This window comes from Gekko japonicus, unplaced genomic scaffold (assembly GCF_001447785.1).
Source record: "Gekko japonicus isolate JY-2015 unplaced genomic scaffold, Gekko_japonicus_V1.1 scaffold155, whole genome shotgun sequence".
NCBI lineage: Eukaryota > Metazoa > Chordata > Lepidosauria > Squamata > Gekkonidae > Gekko > Gekko japonicus.
Window position 1 is genome coordinate 433,462 of NW_015167534.1, and position 21,662 is coordinate 455,123.

The following is a 21,662-nucleotide window of genomic DNA, read 5'->3' on the forward strand; positions in this document are numbered from 1 at the left end:
TAGCCATATGTAAATAAAGAACAGACAAAAACAAGACAGTAAAGACTTGGACAGTGGAGGAATATTCCTAACTTTTTGTTTTTACCTATTTAGTGAATTGATGGTACAATCCTAAACAGTGTTATACCCTTTTAAGTCCATTGAAGACAGTGACTTAAAAGGGTTAACTCCATTTGGGATTGTACTACTATTGGCCTGCATTTCAAGCCAGTTGCTCAATTTATACCCTTTTACTTTTGAGTTCTGTTTCTAAGGAAACAATGGTTTTATTTCATTAATATATAATTACTAAACAAGTGCATGATATTGGTACAAGCCACAAGCCCTTTCTGCTTCATCCTTGCAAGTGAAATTTTATTAGAATTTATTCCAACTAGACTTCAACCCTTAGCAAAATACAAATATCAGTTTGATCAAAGGTCAATTACCTGTCAGGTAGGTTGTTACTTTAATTACCATATATAGACACCAGTGCTCCCTCTAAGCTGTGGAGTCTTGTGAGCAAAAATTCTAGTTTGTGAGCTGCTGGCATTAAAGTTATGAGTAAGCAATTTGGCTACTGCATAAATTAGTTTGCTCTGGAGGCATCCTTCCTGAGCTAAGACAAAAATGTGTCAGCCAGAGGCTAAACAAATGTGAGCTAGCTCACACTAACTCAGCTTAGAGGGAACACTGATGGCTACACCTGCCAGTGGTCACACTGGGTATCAAGATATATATAGATATATATATAGATATAGATAGATATAGATATGGCAGATATATTTTAATAAGATATATTGTGAGTTTTCTACTTCTCACAGGGAGGGACTATGGCTCAGTGGTACAGAACATGCTTTGCAAGAAGTTCCAAATTCAGTCCCTGTTGCAAAAAGTTAAAGGATCACAGGCAGCACATGCAGGGAGAGACCTTCCTTTGTCTGTGACATGGGAGAGCTGCTGTGAGTCAGAGTGGGCAGTACTGAGCTAGATAGACCAATGGTATAAGGCAGCTTCATAGGAGTACATGCATTAATTTCATACATTTTGGTAGAGCCTGGATGAAATTTCCTGTCATTACAGGTGATACTGTAGAAAACAAGTTCTAGTTTAGTAACTTCTTCAGTATAGTTTTAGGAAAGAAGCTACATTTACACTGAGTTTAAGTGAGAAAAGTGGAGTATAAATAATGTAAATAAATACATAAATTACCCTGTCAGATTCCATACCATCTTTGGGATGTCCTCTTTAAACATCTGAGAACCAGTAATAATTAATCTGCACAGTGTGTTTTCAATTAACATTTGGAATGTTATTTTGTTTTAGGAACACATTACATAGGTACTAAACTTCTGCAAAAACAATACGGGGTATTTAAGATTATCCTGCATGCTCTAGAAATGCTAGTTCACCTTAGCCCATGGCTGTGCATGAATTTTTCATTCCACTCAGTTCCTATCCAACACCGTAAGCCTCTGAGGTTAAACACAGCTAATTTCCTCTCCAGTGATCAAACATGGCCAAGAAAGAAAAGTAAAGTAAAATGCAACATCATTCTTGAAAGCACAGAAATGTCCTAGTTCTTTCACAATGTCTCAGAAACACCTTTGATCTTTGAAAAGATAAGGAAAGAAGAAAGACATCTGAATCCACTAATGCATATATGCCACAGAAAAAAAAGTCAGGGTGTGGCTAGTTATGAATGAAATTGTTGACAGTTATCACAAAAACATCAATTGAGAAAGTGGGCCACAATGAAGCCACCTTTCTGGTGAAGCACTGAAAGCTGCTCTACTGCTGTGAAAACAGGCATCAGAAACAGCATTTTCACATAGAATTGTGTTTCAGTCTTCTTTCCCAGTGTTTGATAATGAACAATGCAAGCAAGCTATTTACCATGTAATACTTAAAAGAAATAACAGTAGCTATATTTTTCCTTCAGGCATGTAAAGCCTGGTTTGACACCTATTCCATTTCTCCCCTTCTGTATTTCTGCCAGTGAAGAATGCAGCCATACGTATACTTTTTTCTGTTACAATATCCCATCCACAAAGGACACACCAATATCCCAAAGCACTTTCTGTTCTGTAAATAACCAACAACAAAAGTAAATGGCATTGCTTCTTGTACATTATCAGCTCCTAAGAAATTAATTATAAAAGGGATCACTGGCAGTTTTGTACTTCAAAATGTTTTTTATAGTTCTTATACTCACATTAGTCTTTCTTGGGGAATATTGATAACTGAAAACATTAAATAAAAAGTAGGACAACTGAACTGCCAATCCACAGAAGTTTTAAGCCATAAAAAAAACCAATCTGCCCTTATGAACAGCCTCTCTAAGAATACAAGATACAAAGCAGATGCCTCTTTCTTTCTCCCTTCCCAAAAATACCTGCAAAAGAACGGCTCCTTTCACCTGCCTGCTACTGTTCCTGGGCAGCCGCTGGAGTCAGATCTAACTGCAGCTACAACACCAGGCCAGGTTCCAGTAGGAGCTGCACAGTACAGGACACCTGCAGCCGGCTGGCAGGCGCAGCTCTGCTTGAGTGACAGCCATAGAGATCAATTGGCTTGCGTTCCTGGAGGCAGGAGGCGGGTTCAAATCGGAACGCGCTCTGCAAAGGGGTTAGGAGGAGATGGGAGGGCTGTCGGTAGAAGGATCAAATTCCAACGATTGTCAGTGTTTAGAAGAAATGTAATCGATTCCAGGAAACGAAGAGCTGGGAACTAGGTTGCTGTGTCTTTGAGGAGGTTTGTAGGTTCAGTCCCTCACTCAACGGGATTTAAAATGCAGAAGGCTGCAATCCCTTATGTCCAGTTCCTGGAGAGTAAAGCATACTAAACTAAGTGGGGTTTACTTCAGAGTAAATATTCATGGGCTCCGGCTGCAGATCTGGTAGGACTGCACCAACTGTCTTTTCTGAAATGTATAGCAGGATGTGAATTACATCTAATAAATAAATTATATATAATCCTGGCATCGGAGACTTTGCGTTATACCTTTTGTTATATGCTCCAATAGCTACAGTACCCTATATCCGTTGTTTCAATTTCACAAATATGTGGCAATAACCGAGGCAAATCAGACTTTCCCTGCTAACTCACCCTTTAAAGTCAATAGAAAAAAATAAGTAATGCTGCCGTCATCAATTATATAGTGATTCTTCTGTGGATACATTTTCAGTCCTCAGGTTGCCAACGCCAGGTTGGAAAATCCTTGGAGATTTTGGGGTTGTGGAGCCTGGGGAAGACAGGTTTGGGGAAAGAAGAGACTTTTGCAGAGCATAATGCCATAGAATCCACCCTCCAAAGCAGCCATTTTCTCCAGTAGTCTCAATAGGGTTGCCTATTTTGGACTGGGAAATTCCTGGATATTTGGGAAAGGAGCCTGGAGAGGCAGGATTTGGGGGATGGCATGGACATCAGAATGGTATAAAGCAGCCATTTTATCCTGGTTAACTTATCTCTGTAGTCTGGAGACGATTGCAATTCCAGGAGATCTCCAGGCCCCACCCGAAGATTGGCAACCCTAGCCCACTGAGAAATTTAAAATACTTTCTTATATCCTAACTGTATTTACTTACAAATTGACAAGTTCCGAATGTGTCCACATAACACATTGCTCCTGTTCTGAAACCTATCTGCACATCAACTGAGTCACAAACAATGTAATGGTAACTGATAAATACAACTTCTGTCCACAGTCTCTGAAATAAGGGACAGGGACATTATTTGCAGCCCTGGTACATCACATTTTTCATTTATTTGCTTCATTTACACCCCTCCTTTGTCCCCAATGGGGAACCAAAGCAGCTTACATCATTCTCTTCTCCTCCATTTCATCCTCACAACAACCCTGTGAGGTGGGTTAGGCTGAGAGCGTGTGACTGGCCCAAAGTCACCCAGCAAGCTTCCATGGCACAAGTGGGGATTCAAACCTGGGTCTCCCAGATCCTAGGCCAACACTCAGTCTAACCGCTTCTATAATTTACAGCACAAACTTAAGCATGTCTACTCAGAAGTAAGCCTCATTGTGTTCAATGGGGCTTACTTCTAAGTAAGTGCATAGGACTACAGTTTTACCTACATTTATACATGTTTCATGACAATGTATTTATGTACATCATTCATACCCTGCCTTTCTCCCCGAAGTGGCTTACATCATTCTTCTACATTTTATCTTCACAACAATCCTTTGAGGTAGGTTATTTATTTAATTTACAAAATGTATACTTTGTCTTTCTGCCTCATCTTTCTGCCAAGGTGGCTAACAGTTTGAACAAGCTTTATAGGAACACATCATAAAAACAATTACAACCAAAACTAAAATACATATTAAAAGCACAGGGAAGAAAAGCAGTAATTTAAGCATAGGGTAGGAAGGAGAGATCACTGAAGGAAAGCCAGAGACAAAAAAAAGTCTTCATCCACTGGAGAAAGAGGCTGCGGTCACACACACTAAATAGTCCACTTTCAATCCACTTACAATGCATTTTCCAACTGGATTTTACTGTGTGAACTGGCAAAATCCAGTTGGAAAGTGGATTGAAAGTGGATTATTTAGTGTGTGTCACTGCAATCAGATAGTGACAAAAGGAGACAGAAGAATATCACAGGGGAGACAGTTCCATAGTTTTGGTATCATGACCAAGAAGACCTTTTCTCAGGTTGCCACCTACCTAATCTCAGAAGGTGGGGGTACCAGAAGCCAGGCCTCAGAAGATGACCTTAGCAGTTGGGCAGGTTTAGGGTTGCCAAGCTTCAGGAGGGGCCTGGGGATCTCCTGGAATCACAATTGTTCTCCATACTACAAGGATCAGTTCTGCAGGAGAAAATGACTGGGGGGGGGTGTTCTATGACATCATAGCTCACTGAGGTCCCTCCTCTCACCAGTTCCCACCTTTCCCAGCCTCAACCCCCACATATCTAGTAATTTCCCAACCCAGAGTGAGCAACATAAGAGTAGGCGGTCCACCATATAATCTGGGAGAACCGGGTTTGATTCCCCACTCCTCCACTTGCACCTGCTGGATGACCTTGGGCAAGCCATAGTTCTGATAAGAGCTATTCTTGAAAAAGAGCAGTTTCTCTCAGAGCTCTCTCAGCCCCACCTACCTCACAGGGTGTCTGTTGTGGGGAGGGGAGGGGAAAGGAGTTTGTAAACCACTCTGAGACTCCCTTGGGTAGTGTAGGGCAGCAGGGTATAAATCCAATCTCCTCCTCCTCCGTGTGAGTGGTCGAAGGTCACCTAGCAAGTTTCCTTGGCAGAGTGAAGATTCAAACAAGGGTTTCCCAAATCTAGTCTGACTTTCTGTAACCACTATGACACACTGACTCTCTGGCTATATGTGCAAATGTGATTATTACCCATTTTTTACAGTGTGGAATGGAATATGGTTATGCTGGAGTCATAGACACCTAATGCAAAATGCCTTTTGCGACAACGTGGTCACAAATCCTTCTGCTTTTCCATGCCCTACTGAATGTCCTGTAATATATTTTTTAAATTTTATATTAGTTTTCATTCATATACAACCATTGGTTCGTTTATATACATACATCTTAGAGTCTTTTATCTATTTTCTAGCCATTTATACATTCCCGACCATCGTTTTGTAAAGATTTCTTCATTTTTTCCCTGTAAAGTTAAACTCAATTTATCAATTTCTGCTACTCCCATCAATTTTTCTATTATTTCATCCCTTTTGGGGTTATTATCTTGTTTCCAATATTTCGCCCATTGTAACCTAGCAGTTGTTATTATGTATATTATTAAATATTTTTCATTATACTTGAGATTTTCTGGAATCATATTTAATAAAAATATTTCAGGCAGTAAGTCAAATTTCACCTTTACCATTTCATGTATTACATTCTGAATAGATTTCCAATATTTCTGTATTTTTGTACATCGCCACCACATGTAATAAAATGTTCCCACATTTGTCTTACATTTCCAACAAATATTGGAACAATTTGTATAACATTTTGCTATTCTTTCTGGTGGCCAATACCATTTGTGAAACATTTTGAAAGTATTTTCTTTGAAACTAGTAGCCCTCATAACTTTAATAGATTCCCAGAACTTTACCCACTTTTCAGGTTGAATTATGTGTCCTATATCTCTCATTTTATGTGGTGCCATTAAAATACATGAAGATTTGCCTGAAAGTAATGGTTTGCTGAGACAAATCCAGTGAGGTAGTGCATTATATGGAGAGGTGAGGCAACCTAAGGCAACCTAATTTACCCAGTCTCCTGTTGAACAGAGTGCTAAGAGATAGTGAATGTCCGACTTCTGCAAATGAAGCCACTTAATAGAGAATCTTTGATGGCTTGATGGACAGGACACTACAGAAGTCTTTCCCCGCAGAGACCACTGTAACGTGTAACGTCAACCATCCTTGAAAGGTGGAAGAACAGCCTAGGTGGCTGCTGAAGTACAGAGGGCCATCTGGGCATGTTGCCTAACCATAATCTATCATCATCTCCACATGTCTGGGACTGAGAGCGGAAGGACTGGGGCCAGGCCCGTAGCCAGGATTTTTTAAATTCAGGGGGCCTTTAAATAAGTTGGGGGGCACCCCCCCCCCAAGGGAGTGCCAAAAATAAAATAAAAAATTGGAAGTCGGGGGGGGGGGCTGAATGGGGGGTCTGGGGGCTTTGGCGGTAAAACAGGGGGCCAGGCCCTGAGATGCCCCACTGTAGCTACGGGCCTGACTGGGGCCTCTAGTGCAAGAAGGTGTACGCATGGAAAAGGTCTCAATTGAAATCTGTCAGAGGCTGACCGCTTGAGGACAATGTTTTTGTTTTTAATGTTCACTATTTCTTTTCTTTTTCTCTCATTAACATTTTATTGGTAGGATTAAAACAATAAAAGAAAGAACAAATGCTTGTCTTAGTTTTTGCATCGTGGTTTGTCAATGAGGCTGCAATACTTATTGGAACTATATTCATTGTTAAACGTTGCTTGGGAAGGTGTACGTGGGGCACTATCGTGGTAATTTACTACCGAGTAAATACAATACTCATAACGTCGGGCTGCTTATTAACTAAAGTTATATAACGAATTCGGTACGCAGCCTAAATATGTCTGTTCCCCCCGCCATTCCCCCCGGCCTTCCATCTGCATCTAATATTAGCCTATTTCTGCTTAATTGCTATTATTTCTCTCTCCCAACATCCCAGTTGCGAAGCCCGAACGCAGAATCGGGGGCTACCGTGAGAGCCGGGAAGAGAACGGAAACGCGTTTTTATGGTTTGGTTGTTGCCAGCCACCGTCCGTGGTCTCCGGTGAGCGAATGGGCGGAGAGAAGTCGAAGTCGAAAGTGAGCTGGCGGGAGAGGCATCGGGAGGGCACGGACAGTCAAGGATGGCAGACCAGGGGCTGGAGATGGCCTCCATGATTCCAGCCCTCAGGGAGCTGGGCAGGTAGGTTTAAGGCAAGGCGCCCCTTGGTTGCTTGGCTGCACGCTCTTCTAGGCCTCTGTGCGTCCCAGCGAGGAGAGAGCGTTGCATGCAGGGCTTCAACTGAGCCCGAAATGGGCTTGACTTCGCGTGCATGTTCGTTAGCAAGCCTCTCTGCACGCATAGAGGCCTTTCCCCGCACTTCTAGGGAACTGCAGCTGTCCCTGACAGCGAAGTCTGGTTTTACATGCAGTGAAAACGAGGTGGCAGAACCCTGCTGCAACGAATGTTGTTTTTTATTTCTCCCCTGCTTGAAAAATCCCCTCCAAGTAGAACAAGTGTATCAAAGAGAAAGCCTCGCACACTCCTTAGTCTGCAATATATTTTACATTGAAGAAAGTGTTGGACACTTTCAATCAGCATAAGTGTAGTAAAATAAACAAATCTAATGTAGGATGACATGTGTGGAACAAAGTAACGACTGTAAAAATTGAGATAGGTAAACTGTTAATGTCTACAGTAAGTTAGGAATCACAGCTTGCTGTTAAACCTTGGGAGGTACCTTGCTTTGAATTTGTGAATGAATTCTAATTCAATACACTCTTATGAAGTTCTTCTGAAGGACAACAATAGCTTTTAAATCAGCCTGTTTGCATCTTTCTTGATCTTGAGTAGGGATTCTGACCTGCTTCTTCCTGATCCTAGTCTGACACTACACCACACTGGTTCTCATATCAGCAAGCCTAATCTTATTGTGCTTTTTTGGAAACAAATCACTTTTAGAAACATACCTTATTTAGCTTTGTAATAGGCTTTTGGAAACAGAGTGATGAGATTGCACACAGTATTTTGTTGTTTAAATGTCTTGGGGTTTTTACACTCTGTTTTTTAATTGTAAGCCACCTCAAGCAGGACTCTGAAGAGGTAGTATAGAAATATTCTATATCAAATAAAATGTAGCTATATTACAGAATGTTGAATGTTCTGATTGGTGTTTTTAGGAAGAAAGCTGAAGAACAACTGTCACGTAATTTGCTCTTGTTTTTACAGTGCATTAAATTGATACATTTATGACACACACACCCGATTTTCCTTGAGTAGTCATAGTTTAGGTTCCAGCCACATAAGTTAAGAGCTTTCAATGTGTGTATGACGTTGTACTTGTATTGAATCTCAGCTACCTAGCCTGCCATTCTGAAGAGATCATTTTGGAATGCTTGATTACATTCTGGTTGAGATTTAATTATTCTGAATAACGTGATGTCATTTGATAATTCATTCACTGGTGGAATAGAAAGAGCTTTTTCTCAAAGGAAAAAGTTGACACTATATCTGAAATCCAGCATTTATCTGGAAAATAAAATGGAGGAAATGAGAGTGACGTAAGCCACTTTGCATCCCCATTAGCGAAACGTGGGTATAAGTCAAGTAAATACCTTTTAATGCTTTTATTGTGCAGTTTTAAAACTTGAATTTCAAAAAATAACATATTCAGTTGAAGCACAAATGTAACTACTAAAATTATTTTTAATTCCAGTGCTAGTCCAGAAGAGTATAATACTGTTGTACAGAAACCAAGACAAATACTCTGTCAGTTCATTGACCGGATACTTATGGATGTAGATGTTGGTAAGTAAAATGGAGGTCAAATTACTAAAGTTGCCAAATTTTGAAAAGTTAAAAAGGCAAATCCTACGTGACCTCTGTCCCACGTTGTTCTGTCTCTGAATATCTTGATAGGTGAAGCAATTGCCAAATGGATGGTCCCCCTGACTGAATATGCATGTTAAAAATAATGACATAGATTTATTTAAAACATTAATTAGCCTCCTTTCTGCCTTACAGACCTGGAAGTGACTTACAGGGTAGATAAAATGCATACAGTAGAATACATTATATATGTTAAAAATTCAGAGTTTAGAATTGCCAGTAAATGAATCAAATATGATCCTAAATAAAACTGTCTTCAACTGCTTTGTAAAGATCAAAAGTGAAGGTGCCAGGTGCACCTCCCTGGGGAAAATGTTCCAGCATCGTGGGTCTCTGCACTAAAATGGAAATAATGAATTGAATTGGGGGAAGGGGAGGGCGTATGTGAGCAAAATGTTGGTTCATGTAGTGCCACACCCAGAGTTTGGCATTATGTCTGAAGCATCCTAGTGGATATGATCCAGAGGCACAGTTGCACATGAGAGTTTAAAACAGAAATAATGCACTTTGCACAAATAATGCAACAGAAATAATGCACTCTTTAAAAACAGTCAAGTATACCTGTAGAAATGAATCAGGGGTCCCCACCCTTGCTGAGCTTGGAGACACTTGGAATTTTGAGAACAGGTAGGGGGTGCTACTAAAAATGAAAACCAAAAAATGACTGCCATGATACATGACTCCAAATGGTGAGATATTCTAAGCATCCTTGTATGATGATGGCAGCTGTTTCTGAATTGTTGGTCTCTGAAGACACAAAGATCCTTCTCCATTATTCAAAAGCATATCCTTCTCCAATAAAGTACAGGAAGCCTTTGCTTTGCTTTCTGGAAGAAACTGGACACTAGGAAAGATTTCAGCAGATGGCATGATGCCCATGGGTGCCACATAGTGAATCATTGAATGCAAAGTTTCCATATATTTTTTAAAATGTCAGCATGCTCTTGATCTGACTAAGGCAACTCTGAAATTCCAGCTGTTACAGAATGCCATAGGTCATTACTGCCGGAAACTAGGCAGACTGTGCATATTACCTGTGGTCACTGAAATGGTTGCTGATCATCAGGTTCCAGGTGCAATTGAATTATAGTTTTAGTGTTTGAAAAAAATCAGGCATATATTGAATTATTTGTTGCATATCTTGTTTTTATCTCATTTTTCTGGCTTTGTAATATACTTTTATTGCGTTAGTTGTTGCATATATTTTACTGGCCTTTTTATGTTGTTTTCTAATTCTATAATCTTCTGTGAGAAAGATTATAAGTAAAACAGTTAAATATTGAATAAAATATTTGAAGAAAAAACATGTTTGGGAAATTTGCATGGAGAGCACTACATTCACTAAGTTTTGTAGGTTTACAGAATTGATGCCGAAGTGCAACATTTTGCGTTGAAAGGAGAAATCATTTGTGAGATTATGATGGTCTAGTGTGAATGTGCTTCTTTTTCAGTGGCTCTGGAACTTGTTAAGAAAACTGAATCTCAGCCCAGTTCTCTAATGTTGCTTGATTTTATTCTTCACATCATGAAATCATCCCCACTTATATTTATCAACCTAACAGGAACTCATCAGCAAAGTGAAACAGAATCTGGTTGTATTGGTAAGTTTAACCCTTTCTGCTGGATCTTTGGAGTTCTGTGCAGTAAATAGTATGCGTCAGTACATGCTGTGGATTCATTGTTTTTAGAGAGTAATTGTGAATTATGTAGTCATTTGATAGTATCTGAATCCAGATTCGCCTGTCTCAGTAAAGGTTTCAGTGCATGGCTTTAGCAACTCTTAAGAATTTTGAAGTCACTGACAAGGAGCAGTTAGTAGTTTTTTCATGTATATTTAGGTATCTGGATAATAATTGGGATTCTTGACAATTACTAGAATCTGGTTTCCAAATTTTACTGGAAATATTTGGGAATACCTGTGGCCAGTATTTTAAGGGCAAGGATCCCAGTCCCCCACCATTTAAACAGATTTCTTGGGCAACGGGAGGGAGTTGAGAAGGGAGGCAATGCACGTCCTCTCACTTTTTAGGGCCTTTCTTGGGGAAATGACATTAGTGTCTGTGTCTTGCTTGGTTTGTCTTGGTACTGGCTTGTCAGCTTGGTTTTGCTTGGATACTCTAGTTTGACATTGGCTTTTTGGGGCTTGCTGTCTCATTTACCTTGGGTTCTGTGATTTACCTTGCAACAGTGGATTATGTTGGGATTCTCTGGTTTGACATTAGTATTGTTGGGCTAGCCACATTAACCAATGGTTGTGGGATTCTCTGATTTGACGTTAAAGACTTTAGCTTTTTGGTTCTGTTTGAACTGGGAGGCTTTGGGCCAGTGGTTGCTTTCTCTTTTATGTTTGGTTATTGAATTTCCCTGGAGAAAGTATGGAAATCTTTCCCCCATTGGAAACAATGGAGACAACTAGGATGGCCAGGCCACTTTGTTCAGGGGCCTGTAGACTTGGTCCCCTTGGTGTAATTTGCTGGAAGCTTGGTGTTTCTTTAATGGGCAGGCAGTAATAGGTTCCCTACAATTTCAGTGTCATTTGGTTGACAAACAGTTACTCCAGTACCCCCCCCCCCATGTCCCCCAATAATAGCACCCAAATAATTCTGGAATCCTGAAAAAAATCCAAACCCAATTACCCCTGAATACCAGTATTTATTCCCTTTCTGAAATCTGAATCTGAAAATTAATGTTGTTTTGGTTGTTCTTTTTTCTTTCTTTCACTAGTTGTCATCTTTGAATTTCAGGAGCAAGATAACAGGAGACAATTTTTTTTTTTGCCATTGTAAATTAAAATATTTGATATGCCACTATAGCCATAAACTATGTAAACTTGTTGAAAAGAACAGATTAGGCCTAAAGTCAGAATCCTTAGTTTGGATTATTTTTTCCCTTCCTAACGAAACTTTTGGCTGAGTGTTGACAGTACAGAAAAAGAAGCCGTTTGAGACTTAAGTTAAGGCTGGTTTCAGAGAGTAGCCATGTTGGTCTGCACTAGCAGCTAGATTCGAGTTCAGTAACACCTTAGAGACCAACAAGATTTTCAGGGTATTGGATGGACACTTGTGTTTCTGTGGAATTAAGGACTGATTTGAATATGTTTGACGAAGAGAAGAGATGTCTCTGTGATCCCATCAAATAGCTGAGATCTATCAATGGTTGTTTGCTTGACTTCAGTGACAGCCAGGCTCGAAAGGTGCTGCAGTTGGTATTAATTTATTATATTTGAAAGAAATTATCTAACTAAAACACAATGTTGGATTTGGAGCTGCTTCATATGAAAAAATCGCATCTTGTTCTTGTACAGGTTTACGCATAAATAAGTCCCCATGTTCAATAGCACTTACTCCCAAGTTTGTGTACATTGAATTGCAGCCTAGGCAATAACATTCCCTTGTGTTTTTGTGCTTTTTTTGTCCAGAATTTACCAAATGGATCATAGCAAGGCTTTTGAGAATTGCTGCCAGTCCAAACTGTCTCATTTTACATGAGAACATCTGTAATGTTATTTGTTCTCTGCTATCTCTTTTCAAAGTCAAGAACTGTGCTGTGTTTGACTTGCTGACAAGAGAATTGCTGCATCTTATTGAAGATCTGATTTTACTCCATGAAAGAAATGCGACAGGGCACCTACAAGGGGATTTACTGAGCTGGCCTGTTGTTGTGAACAGATTTTCAAGCAACGGCAAAATACATCTGGGCTACTTAAATACCATCCCATTACAGCTGATGGGCATGAGCAATGTGGAATGCTTGGAAGTTACCTTGATAAAAATTCTTACTGATATTGCTTCTGATGTGTTTTTTAAACGACAGGACATCACTCTTTGGGGTATAGGGTGCTCTCTGTTGGAGTATGGTAGTGCAAAAACCAAAGGATGGGGCATGACCTTTCTAACAGAATTGGTCCAATTAGGAGGACCTCCTGAACAACTAGCTAGCAATTTCTTCTCTGTTCTTTTTGGAATGTTACAGTCCATTAATGAAGTGGACACTGCACTGCTAGAGCTATATGAAGAACCACTGTTAATGTTAGTGAGGGCTCTGTTTCCTTTTGAAGCCCATGCCCATAGGAACATTGAACCCATCTATCTAAACATATTATTGGAGAAGCTCCATTCAATTTTTGAAGCTGATGCACTCAGGCTTCTGCCTTCTGAGCAGGTGATAGGAGCACTGTGTCACATACTGCAGTATTTCCTCAAGTTTGTGCCAGTTGGATATGAATCTGCTGTTCCAGTTAGAAGGGCCCGAATTAACAGCATCTGCAGCTTTTTCATTGCTGCAGTTGGAAGCCAGGCAGAGCAAGAGGTGAGTAACGTAAAGTAGAACAATGCAATTGTTGCTTGATGTGTTTGTATTTAAGGTTTTGCAAATAACTATTCCAGAAGATGCACATGGAGTAAAAGTTTGTGGGCTACCTGTTTCTGTCCTACCAAAGAAGCGCCTGGTAGTTCTTTTGGAGGAACAAGATGCTGACATTGAATGAATAAATGAATGTATTGCAATTAAAGACCAGTGCTAAAAATACATACAGTACCAGAAATGTTTACATTGAAAGTTATATATATATATGAGACTAAAATACCAAATATAAGTCATTAAACTAATACAGGACTATGATAGACTCTAACAACTGTACAAAATCTAGTGACTATCCATAATCGAGGAATCAGAAGAAGGGAAATATTAATTCCTCTGATTTACCAGGGCTTTTTTGGAGGAGGAAAACATGCAGTAAAACATGCCCAGCAGTTTCAACTTTCCCATTTGCAGATGGGCACACACATTGTGCCATTGGCACAGCAATAAAATGCAACCCACTGTGCTTTTATTAATTTACAGTAATCTAAGCAAGGCCAACATCAGGCTCAAATTTTGATCCCAACATCTGTTCTTGCAAACAGCCTAAGAAAATTTGTGTTGCTTCCATCTCCCCCCCTCTTTATTTTTTTTTTGAGTGCATAATTGGAACTGAGGACCAAAGTCTACTGTAGCATGTATTGTTGCTGTGAAATTTGTAGGTTACTGTTTGCTTGTCTGAACATGAAGAAACTACTTATTGATGAAGGAATTAATAAACAATATCTTTACAATTTCAAAAAGGATTGGGAGCATGTAGCTGGTGAAGTTTGGGTAGCACAAAATGCTGGCAAACAATTGAAAGCCAGAAAATTTTATTTCTGTAGCCATCATTCCATGCATGCATCTCTTATTTGTCAGTGGTATCTGGAAAGGCTCGTGGGGGGGGGTAGGTTTGGTTCTAGATATGTAGATGCTGATTCCCAGGTCAAATATTAATTTAATTGTGTATAAAGTGGCTTTACTTCTAATTTACAATGAAACATCAAAGGTTTCAAAAACACTGGCCTCAAAACTGTTGAAGTGTGTAATAATCTATGGGATATTCAGGAAATCTATACAAACGGGGACTGATCTATTGTTATTTTTGTGATATTCTCCTTATTTTTTATTCAGAATATGTATATGCCACATCACCAGACATCTGCTCTTTCTTTGCTTATAAAGCTGAGGCCTTCTGTGAATATGTAAGCAATATAAAGTTGTGCAGAAGTACTAAGGTGTGTGTGTGTATTTCTGCCTTAGTACCTACTGAGTCCACTTTACATTGCCTTGAAGACTGAAGCAGCAGAAATCATCAAGGAGCTTCATGGTGCTAATCATCCAGAGACTTCTGATGCTGATGGATGGAACAGCGGTGGTAGTGATGAAATTCCGGAAAAAAGGATACGACTAAGCCTGTCCTTAAAGCATCCTAAAAAGTTTCCTACATCAGCAGAGTATGGTGTCTTAATTCAATAGACATTTCTGTAGATACGTTATCAAGTAATAAGTAAAAGATGGAACTGTTGTGTTACTGAAAGCCTCTTCTTAGCATCTGCTTTAAGAGCTGCATTTTAATTTTGGCTTTTAAAATATTCTGCATTCTTCTGTCATTTAAACTGAAATACTTGTATTTAACGTGGGTAAAATCTCAGTCCTAAATACATGGATAGTGCTGCAGCCAGCATTGCCCAAATAACAAAAAAATCATATGTCTCAGTCAGAGTGATTGATGTAGCTTTTAATGTAGAGCCAGTTTGGTGTAGTGGTTAGGAGCACTGACTCTAATCCGGGAGAACTGGGTTTGATTCCCCACTCCTCCACATGCAGCCAGCTGGGTGACTTTGGGTCACTCATAAGTTCTTTTGGAGATGTTCTCTCAAGAGCAGTCCTGAAAAGAGCTCTCTCAGCCCCACCTACCTCACAGGGTGGCTGTTGTGGGGAAAGGAAGGGAAGGAGATGTAAGCCACTCTGAGACTCCGAGTAAAGGGCAGGGTATAACTCCAATCTCTTCTTCCTCTTCTTAATCTGATTCATAGTTGCAGGGCTGCCCTGTGCACTGGAAATTTGAATGTTCACCTTGCTATTTCATAAATAAACTATGCTGCAGAAATAAATTCTTTACTATCCTATGTCAAAAGATAGAAGCTAAAATTCAGTTCAACTGTCTCCTGCTGTTGAGTTTCCAAATGAAACATAATATTTGTTTTAGAAGAAACAAAAATATTCTAAAATAAAATGTTGATGCAATAGGCCTACTCCTGTGGATATGAAAATGAAGAGTGTGCTGTGGAATGCTATCAGCAAGAAAACTGAATCTTTGTTGTCTCACCTGGAACAAGACATTCCAACAGAGGAACTTCTACAAACCATAGAGGGAATTGCTTTAATATTGCGACTGGCTGCTCTGTGTGCAGTACACGCTACACAAAATTTCTGCAGGTAGAAGCATCAAAATGAATGTTTCTGTATTTAAAATGTTCCAGATGTGGATGAGACCTGTGAAGTTGCTCTTGCAAATGTTTGTGTACAGTAAAATATGAAGTGATGGCAGTTGATTTTTCACCAAAGTGCTCTGTAGAAACAGTCATTTTTCTTTATTACTAAGTCAGCTTTTTGCTTCAGCAAATAAGGATTTTTTTTTTTAGTGGGGGGATCCTCCTTGCAATTGTCTGTATTCAGATATCTAGGTGGAAAGAATGTACAGTGTGCTGGAATATATATTTGTAGAAGGATTTTGAAAGATTTAGGAGTGTGATTGGCAAGGTTTAAAATCCTTCAGTTGTCTGAGAATTGAATGTTCTCCACTGTTGGGTTTTGACTACTGCAATTGTATTGCAATGATAAAATGGGATATCAAGCCACAATTGATGAGATGATTTCCCATTCTTTTTCTTAACAGTACAGGTCATCAAGTCAGCCATCTGTGTAATTCACACAATCAGAAATGTAATGCTGGTTTACCTGTACAGTTAACGTGGATTTCTTCTGAATTCATCATGAGAGTGCTAAAAGTCTGCTGGAAGCTGTTGGAGCACACTTCAAGTGATCCAAAGCAAGTGATTCAAAGAGTGGTGAAGGTCATTGATGCCTTACTTTATATGCAAGGTGAGATGTCATTTAAAACAACAGCAATTAACATTTGACCTCTGCTGTTGATTAGCTGGCACTTAACTGGCTTGTACTACTTAATGAAGAGTGCATTCGCCCTGAGTTTTCATAGTAGATAACTGCTGCTAGATTTTGCTTTTACAAAAAGGGATGTAGCTGGCAAACCAAGACAGTGCATACCACAGAGAAAACCTGAATGGCCACCTGGAGTGTTGGGTTTAAAAATACCCACCACCGGTGAACCTGATATTCCAGGGATAGTGTAACCCCATCCAAGGCAGACTGACTCCTCATTTCACTATTGTCAACCAACAGAACCTTAATCTATATCGAGTTTCAGTTTAATAGTTGCTATCCTACCCATTACCTCCTCAAATGTGTTCATTTGCTGTCCTGCCCGACTCTGCTGAAAAGGAAAAAGAGTTTTGCAAATTATTCCAATTACACCTCATTCAGTGACTCCAGATAACTCACCTAGCCATGGAATGAAGAATGAAATAGAACTCTGATACCCTGTGGTACAAATGCCAAGAACAGTATTTGTACAGCACCATCTTCTGATACTGATTGGCCAGTAAGGATCAGATCTACCTCAGTATGGTGCTTCCAGCATCCATTCTAGGGGTAACCCCTGGTTGATGGCATTGAAAACTGCTGAGAGATCCAGAAGAATCAACAGGGTTGTGCTACCCTTTCTTTCATGAAACAAATGTCATTAGTGTGAACTAAGGCCATTTCAGTTCCAGGAACACGCCTACAAATGGACTGAATGGGTCTAATGAATCCATTTTCTCCAAGAAAGCTTGGAGTAATGCAACCACTAGCTGCTCAGCCGCCTTGTTAACTGTAATTCCTTCAACTGGGGATGCCAAAGACTGAATATGGGAATGGGATTTCCTGTTTGTAAAGTATGTCTTTGAAGGGCCATTGAGCAGTGATTCTTCTCTTATTTAACGTGGCTAGAAATGCGGTCCTAAGCAAGGTTACACCCTTCTTAGCCCGTTGTCTTCAGTGAACTTAGAAGGGTGCAGCTCTGTCTACAACTGTGCTGCTAGTACCTCTTTTTCATACCACAAAATCTTCTGCTAAAGATGTGTCCCTCTGTTTCTCAAGTTATTTGATTAATTTAGTGTGGTGTTTTCTTCCCCCTCTCAAAAGTAAATGTCCACCTTAATGATGAGATTATCGGAAACTTATTTGGAATGCTGTGTTTGCCATGGGTTTCCAGTCATTCTGATGACCCTTCAGTCCACCTGCCTGCAGTTAATATGAATCTTCTGGCTTTGAGCCAACATGCTGGAAGACACTTTTGTAAGTAAAACAACTATATTTACTCTTTGCTTATCAACATAGGTATTTCTCTGTTTAGATAGAGATTTCAAAGATTGGTTAATTGGTAATGTGAAAAATACACTGACTTGAAGTACTTGTCTTATTTAAAAAATTATTTTAAAATGATTTCAAAAATGGCTGCATAGTTCTCAGTGTGCTCTTGAGTGTCTAAGAGTTCTAAGATAGGAGAAATAGCTTTTTGTGGAAGTCATTGACAAATTGCCTTACATTGTGTTTGTTTTTCCCCCTTTAGTACCTGAAACTCAGTCATACTGTGTGTTTCTTCTTTCTTTGATTCCAAGAAGATTGTGTCTGAAGTGGAGAAATTCTGTTTATCAACAAGCATTACAGAGTCCCCATGAAATTATCAGAGCTAACTGTATTAAAGGATTTCCTATCCTGATGCACCAGTCGGGTGTAAAATCCTATGCTACGTTGCCTGCATATCTTTTGTATGTAGAATCTGATGCGCTGAAGTGTTCTTGGGAAGGAGAGGAAGGACAGAAGGCTAATAAAGCTAGTAGCCTTTTAAACTAGTGTAACAGGGCCACATTAACATTCTGTCCTGAAGTGCGTAGATTTGCAGTTCAGAATGCAGTTTGCTCTTCTGTGAAGATCAGAGGAAGAATGTCTGATGGGTCACAGCTTAATGGGGGGAGGGTCACAGGGGCAACCTCTGATTTCTTCTTTTAAATCAGCTCTTGGGGTTTGGTCCCATATTTCTTCCCCTGTTACGGGCCACCTAATGGATTGTCTCCATCCTGTAAGCACAGAATGCTTTCACACACACTAAATAACACACTTTCAATCCACTTTCAATGCACTTTGCAACTGGATTTGACTGTGTGAAATGGCAAAATCCACTTGCAAAAGGTCACTGAAGTGGATTGAAACGACATTATTTAGCATGTGTGAAAGCAACCTTAATAAGATATTGACAGATTTTGTTACAAGGAACTGAGTAAGCCTTTTTTGTAACTCAGCCACTGTAGTTTGATGGGGTTTTTTTTGGGGGGGGGGGAGTTTATCTTCTTGCCAGACCTGTACTGCCTTCTGACATAGCCATGGCTTTTCCAGTGCTAGCCTATTTTTGTTCTTTAAGACTTTTCTCATTGTTTCAGGATCATCCTCATGGTTCATGTCCTGAACAACACCCAATGGAAAGCTAAACCCACATTTTCTGTAGTGGTTAGAGGGATAGTATTTATATTTTCTACCAGTTATGGTTGTCTAGGAGGAGGGAGAAAGGATATTTTAAGTTTTGTTGACTCCTCTTGTCCCATTGGTGTTTTTAAATGAATGCATGACTAGCCAAGTAGTGGGAATCATAGATTATTCTTCTGCTTAATATGGTATCTATGCTTGTATAATTTTGTGACATTTAAGACCTCTGCTGGAGTAGACTCAAGGTGTCTAGTCACATCATGTTTCTAGTAGTGGGAAGGCAAAGCATGGAGGGAATGGGTTTTGAATGGCATACTACTTCAGAAGTGGAGGTTCTCTCTAGTTACCAGGCCAACCAACAGGTGGTGATGGACCTGTCCTCCGTGACCTTTGTGCAACCCTATTTCAAAGCCATCTAAGCATTACCATGGTCTGTGGCAGTGAATTCTGCATTTATTTATTTATTTATTTATTTTGGATTTATATCCCGCCCTTCCAAATGGCTCAGGGCGGCTAACATACGGCTAGTGCCAGTTTAAATAGGTAAAATACAATAAAACAGCGTTAAACATTCACAATAAAATCCCATAGACAATATTTAAGGTGCTCTGATGTTATCCTATATATAGATCCCCAAGATGGGCAGTAATCCCAATTCAACGGCCAGCTTTATTAAGTATCGAGGACTCCAGCGGTAATGTTCTACCTTGATTTTGCCGGTCCACAGTCTACTGCCCACAAATCTAACTTGCTGATTCTGAGTTCTAGTGTCCACTTTCTCCACATAATGTACACTTTGTAAACTTCAGTCATGTTAATATTTTTATGAACAAAGGTGTCCCAAACTCTTTAGCCTTTCCTTGGAAGGAAGGCGTTTCAGTCTCTTTATTAATCCCAAAAGGTGCAGAAATGTTTTGGGTCAAGAATTTGAGGAACTATATGATTTTAAAATGTAGAATCCAGAAGATATGCAAAGTATTTGGGGAATACCAGACATGTACATGATATTAATGAACATGTAGACAGAAAGGGGTATATGCATGTAACAGCTGTAGTAAAAATTGTACTTTGCATTTCAAAATGTAGTGGAAAAGCAGCGCTTATTTCTGTTTCAGAGATCAAATAAAGGATGAATCCCTGTTAGTCCAGAAAGCTTATGCCAGCATCATTGGAACATTAGCTTGCTGTCTTTCTGGCAACTTTAATTTAAGACCTCCTTTAAGTGAACCTGACATCCACCTCAAAAGTTGTGACATGCTCTGTAGCAGCCTTGTTGTGACTTGTTCTCATGAGGCAACTTGTGTTGTGAAAGCTACCATTTTCAAGCCATTTCTAAGTCTCCTGGAACTCAATGTACCCAGTCCAGTAAAGCTTGGTAAGCTTGATTTTGGATACATCAAAATTTTATTTTTTAAGCTATGTTTTCTCTTGCTTCTGCAGTGATATTTCAGATGTAGAATCTGATGTGGAGGGAGGGATGCATGCAAGGTGAAAAATACAGCCAAGAGAGAATTGTGCTGCTTCTTACCTTGCGGATGCCTTCTTCCTGTCTGTGGCATCTGTTCCCCATGACATGTTGTGAGGAGAATATGAAATGCATCTTTGTATGTTGCAGGCTGTCCCCCCAGAGAATTATGGGCACTTGTCTTATTCTCCTAGTCTGGCACTGAAATGTGTAGCAGAGTAGGCCCTGGATGCAGCCCAGGGACCACCACTTGACGATTCCTATAGCCAGCTTTGCCTCTTGATGTTATGTATGTGTCACCCAGATTTAAAAACCTAAATCACAATTTTGCAGCTGCTTTAAATGGCACTCCGAATTGTACACAAATATTCTGTGAATGGGTTTGGACTTTCTTTGGCTGAGAGAGAGGCATGTATAGTAATATTTTAAATAAATAAAGCATTATTTTACCTTAACAGTTTGAGAAAACTGTTCTAATTTAGGTTGTTCTTGAATTCCATGTTTGAAGATTAAAATATATTTCTTATGATTGTAGAGATGTAATGTTCCTTCTTGTATGAATTTTGTTCAGATGTCTGAACTGTCTTGAACGCGTTGGCATTTACCTATTCTTTTCTTGCTTAGTTTTAGTAGAGAACCTCTCTCTCTTTTGTAAACACCTAAACTTTCGAGAAGACCAACTGAATGTTAAAGCTGTAATTGGAGCTTTCTTAAACCTAATGGAAGATCCAGACAAAGATGTAAGAGTGGCTTTTAGTAGCCATATCAAGCACATATTGGGTTCTTCAGAGACTGAGGAAGGCTTTATAAAAGAGGTAAAAGTCCTAGGTGTTTCCTATACTTAAAAAAAAAAATCAGGGCTATTTCAGAACATAATCACCACAATGAACATAATGATTTCAAATTTGGTATTTCAGCTCTTTGTTTCCAAAATGAAAGAGGCCTATACAAATGCCAAAATGTCAAGAAACAGTGAACTGAAGGATACACTGATTCTCACAACAGGGGATATTGGAAGGTACCTTTCTAGTGGTGCTCGTTTTAACATGATCAAGTATTTCAGTTCAGCAAGATCTCACATGTAAAAATGTGAGCTCTGGAGTAATGTTTTTTTCCAGTGTTACTAAAATATAGTTACTTCTACATTCAG

The 21,662-nt window shown here is 39.5% G+C and overlaps 1 protein-coding gene across 1 annotated transcript in view; it reads left to right on the plus strand.

Annotated features, from left to right (window-relative positions):
* Nucleotides 1-7,354: 7,354 nt before the first annotated feature.
* Nucleotides 7,355-21,662, plus strand: part of ATR (ATR serine/threonine kinase) — a 58,622-nt gene continuing 44,314 nt past the window's right edge. The window contains exons 1-12 of the mRNA XM_015413474.1: nt 7,355-7,413; nt 8,927-9,018; nt 10,551-10,700; nt 12,518-13,407; nt 14,704-14,897; nt 15,694-15,882; nt 16,343-16,548; nt 17,710-17,862; nt 18,137-18,335; nt 20,163-20,422; nt 21,137-21,327; nt 21,430-21,530. Coding sequence (XP_015268960.1) covers nt 7,355-7,413; nt 8,927-9,018; nt 10,551-10,700; nt 12,518-13,407; nt 14,704-14,897; nt 15,694-15,882; nt 16,343-16,548; nt 17,710-17,862; nt 18,137-18,335; nt 20,163-20,422; nt 21,137-21,327; nt 21,430-21,530 — 2,684 coding nt within the window. The remainder of the gene's footprint in view (nt 7,414-8,926; nt 9,019-10,550; nt 10,701-12,517; nt 13,408-14,703; nt 14,898-15,693; nt 15,883-16,342; nt 16,549-17,709; nt 17,863-18,136; nt 18,336-20,162; nt 20,423-21,136; nt 21,328-21,429; nt 21,531-21,662) is intronic.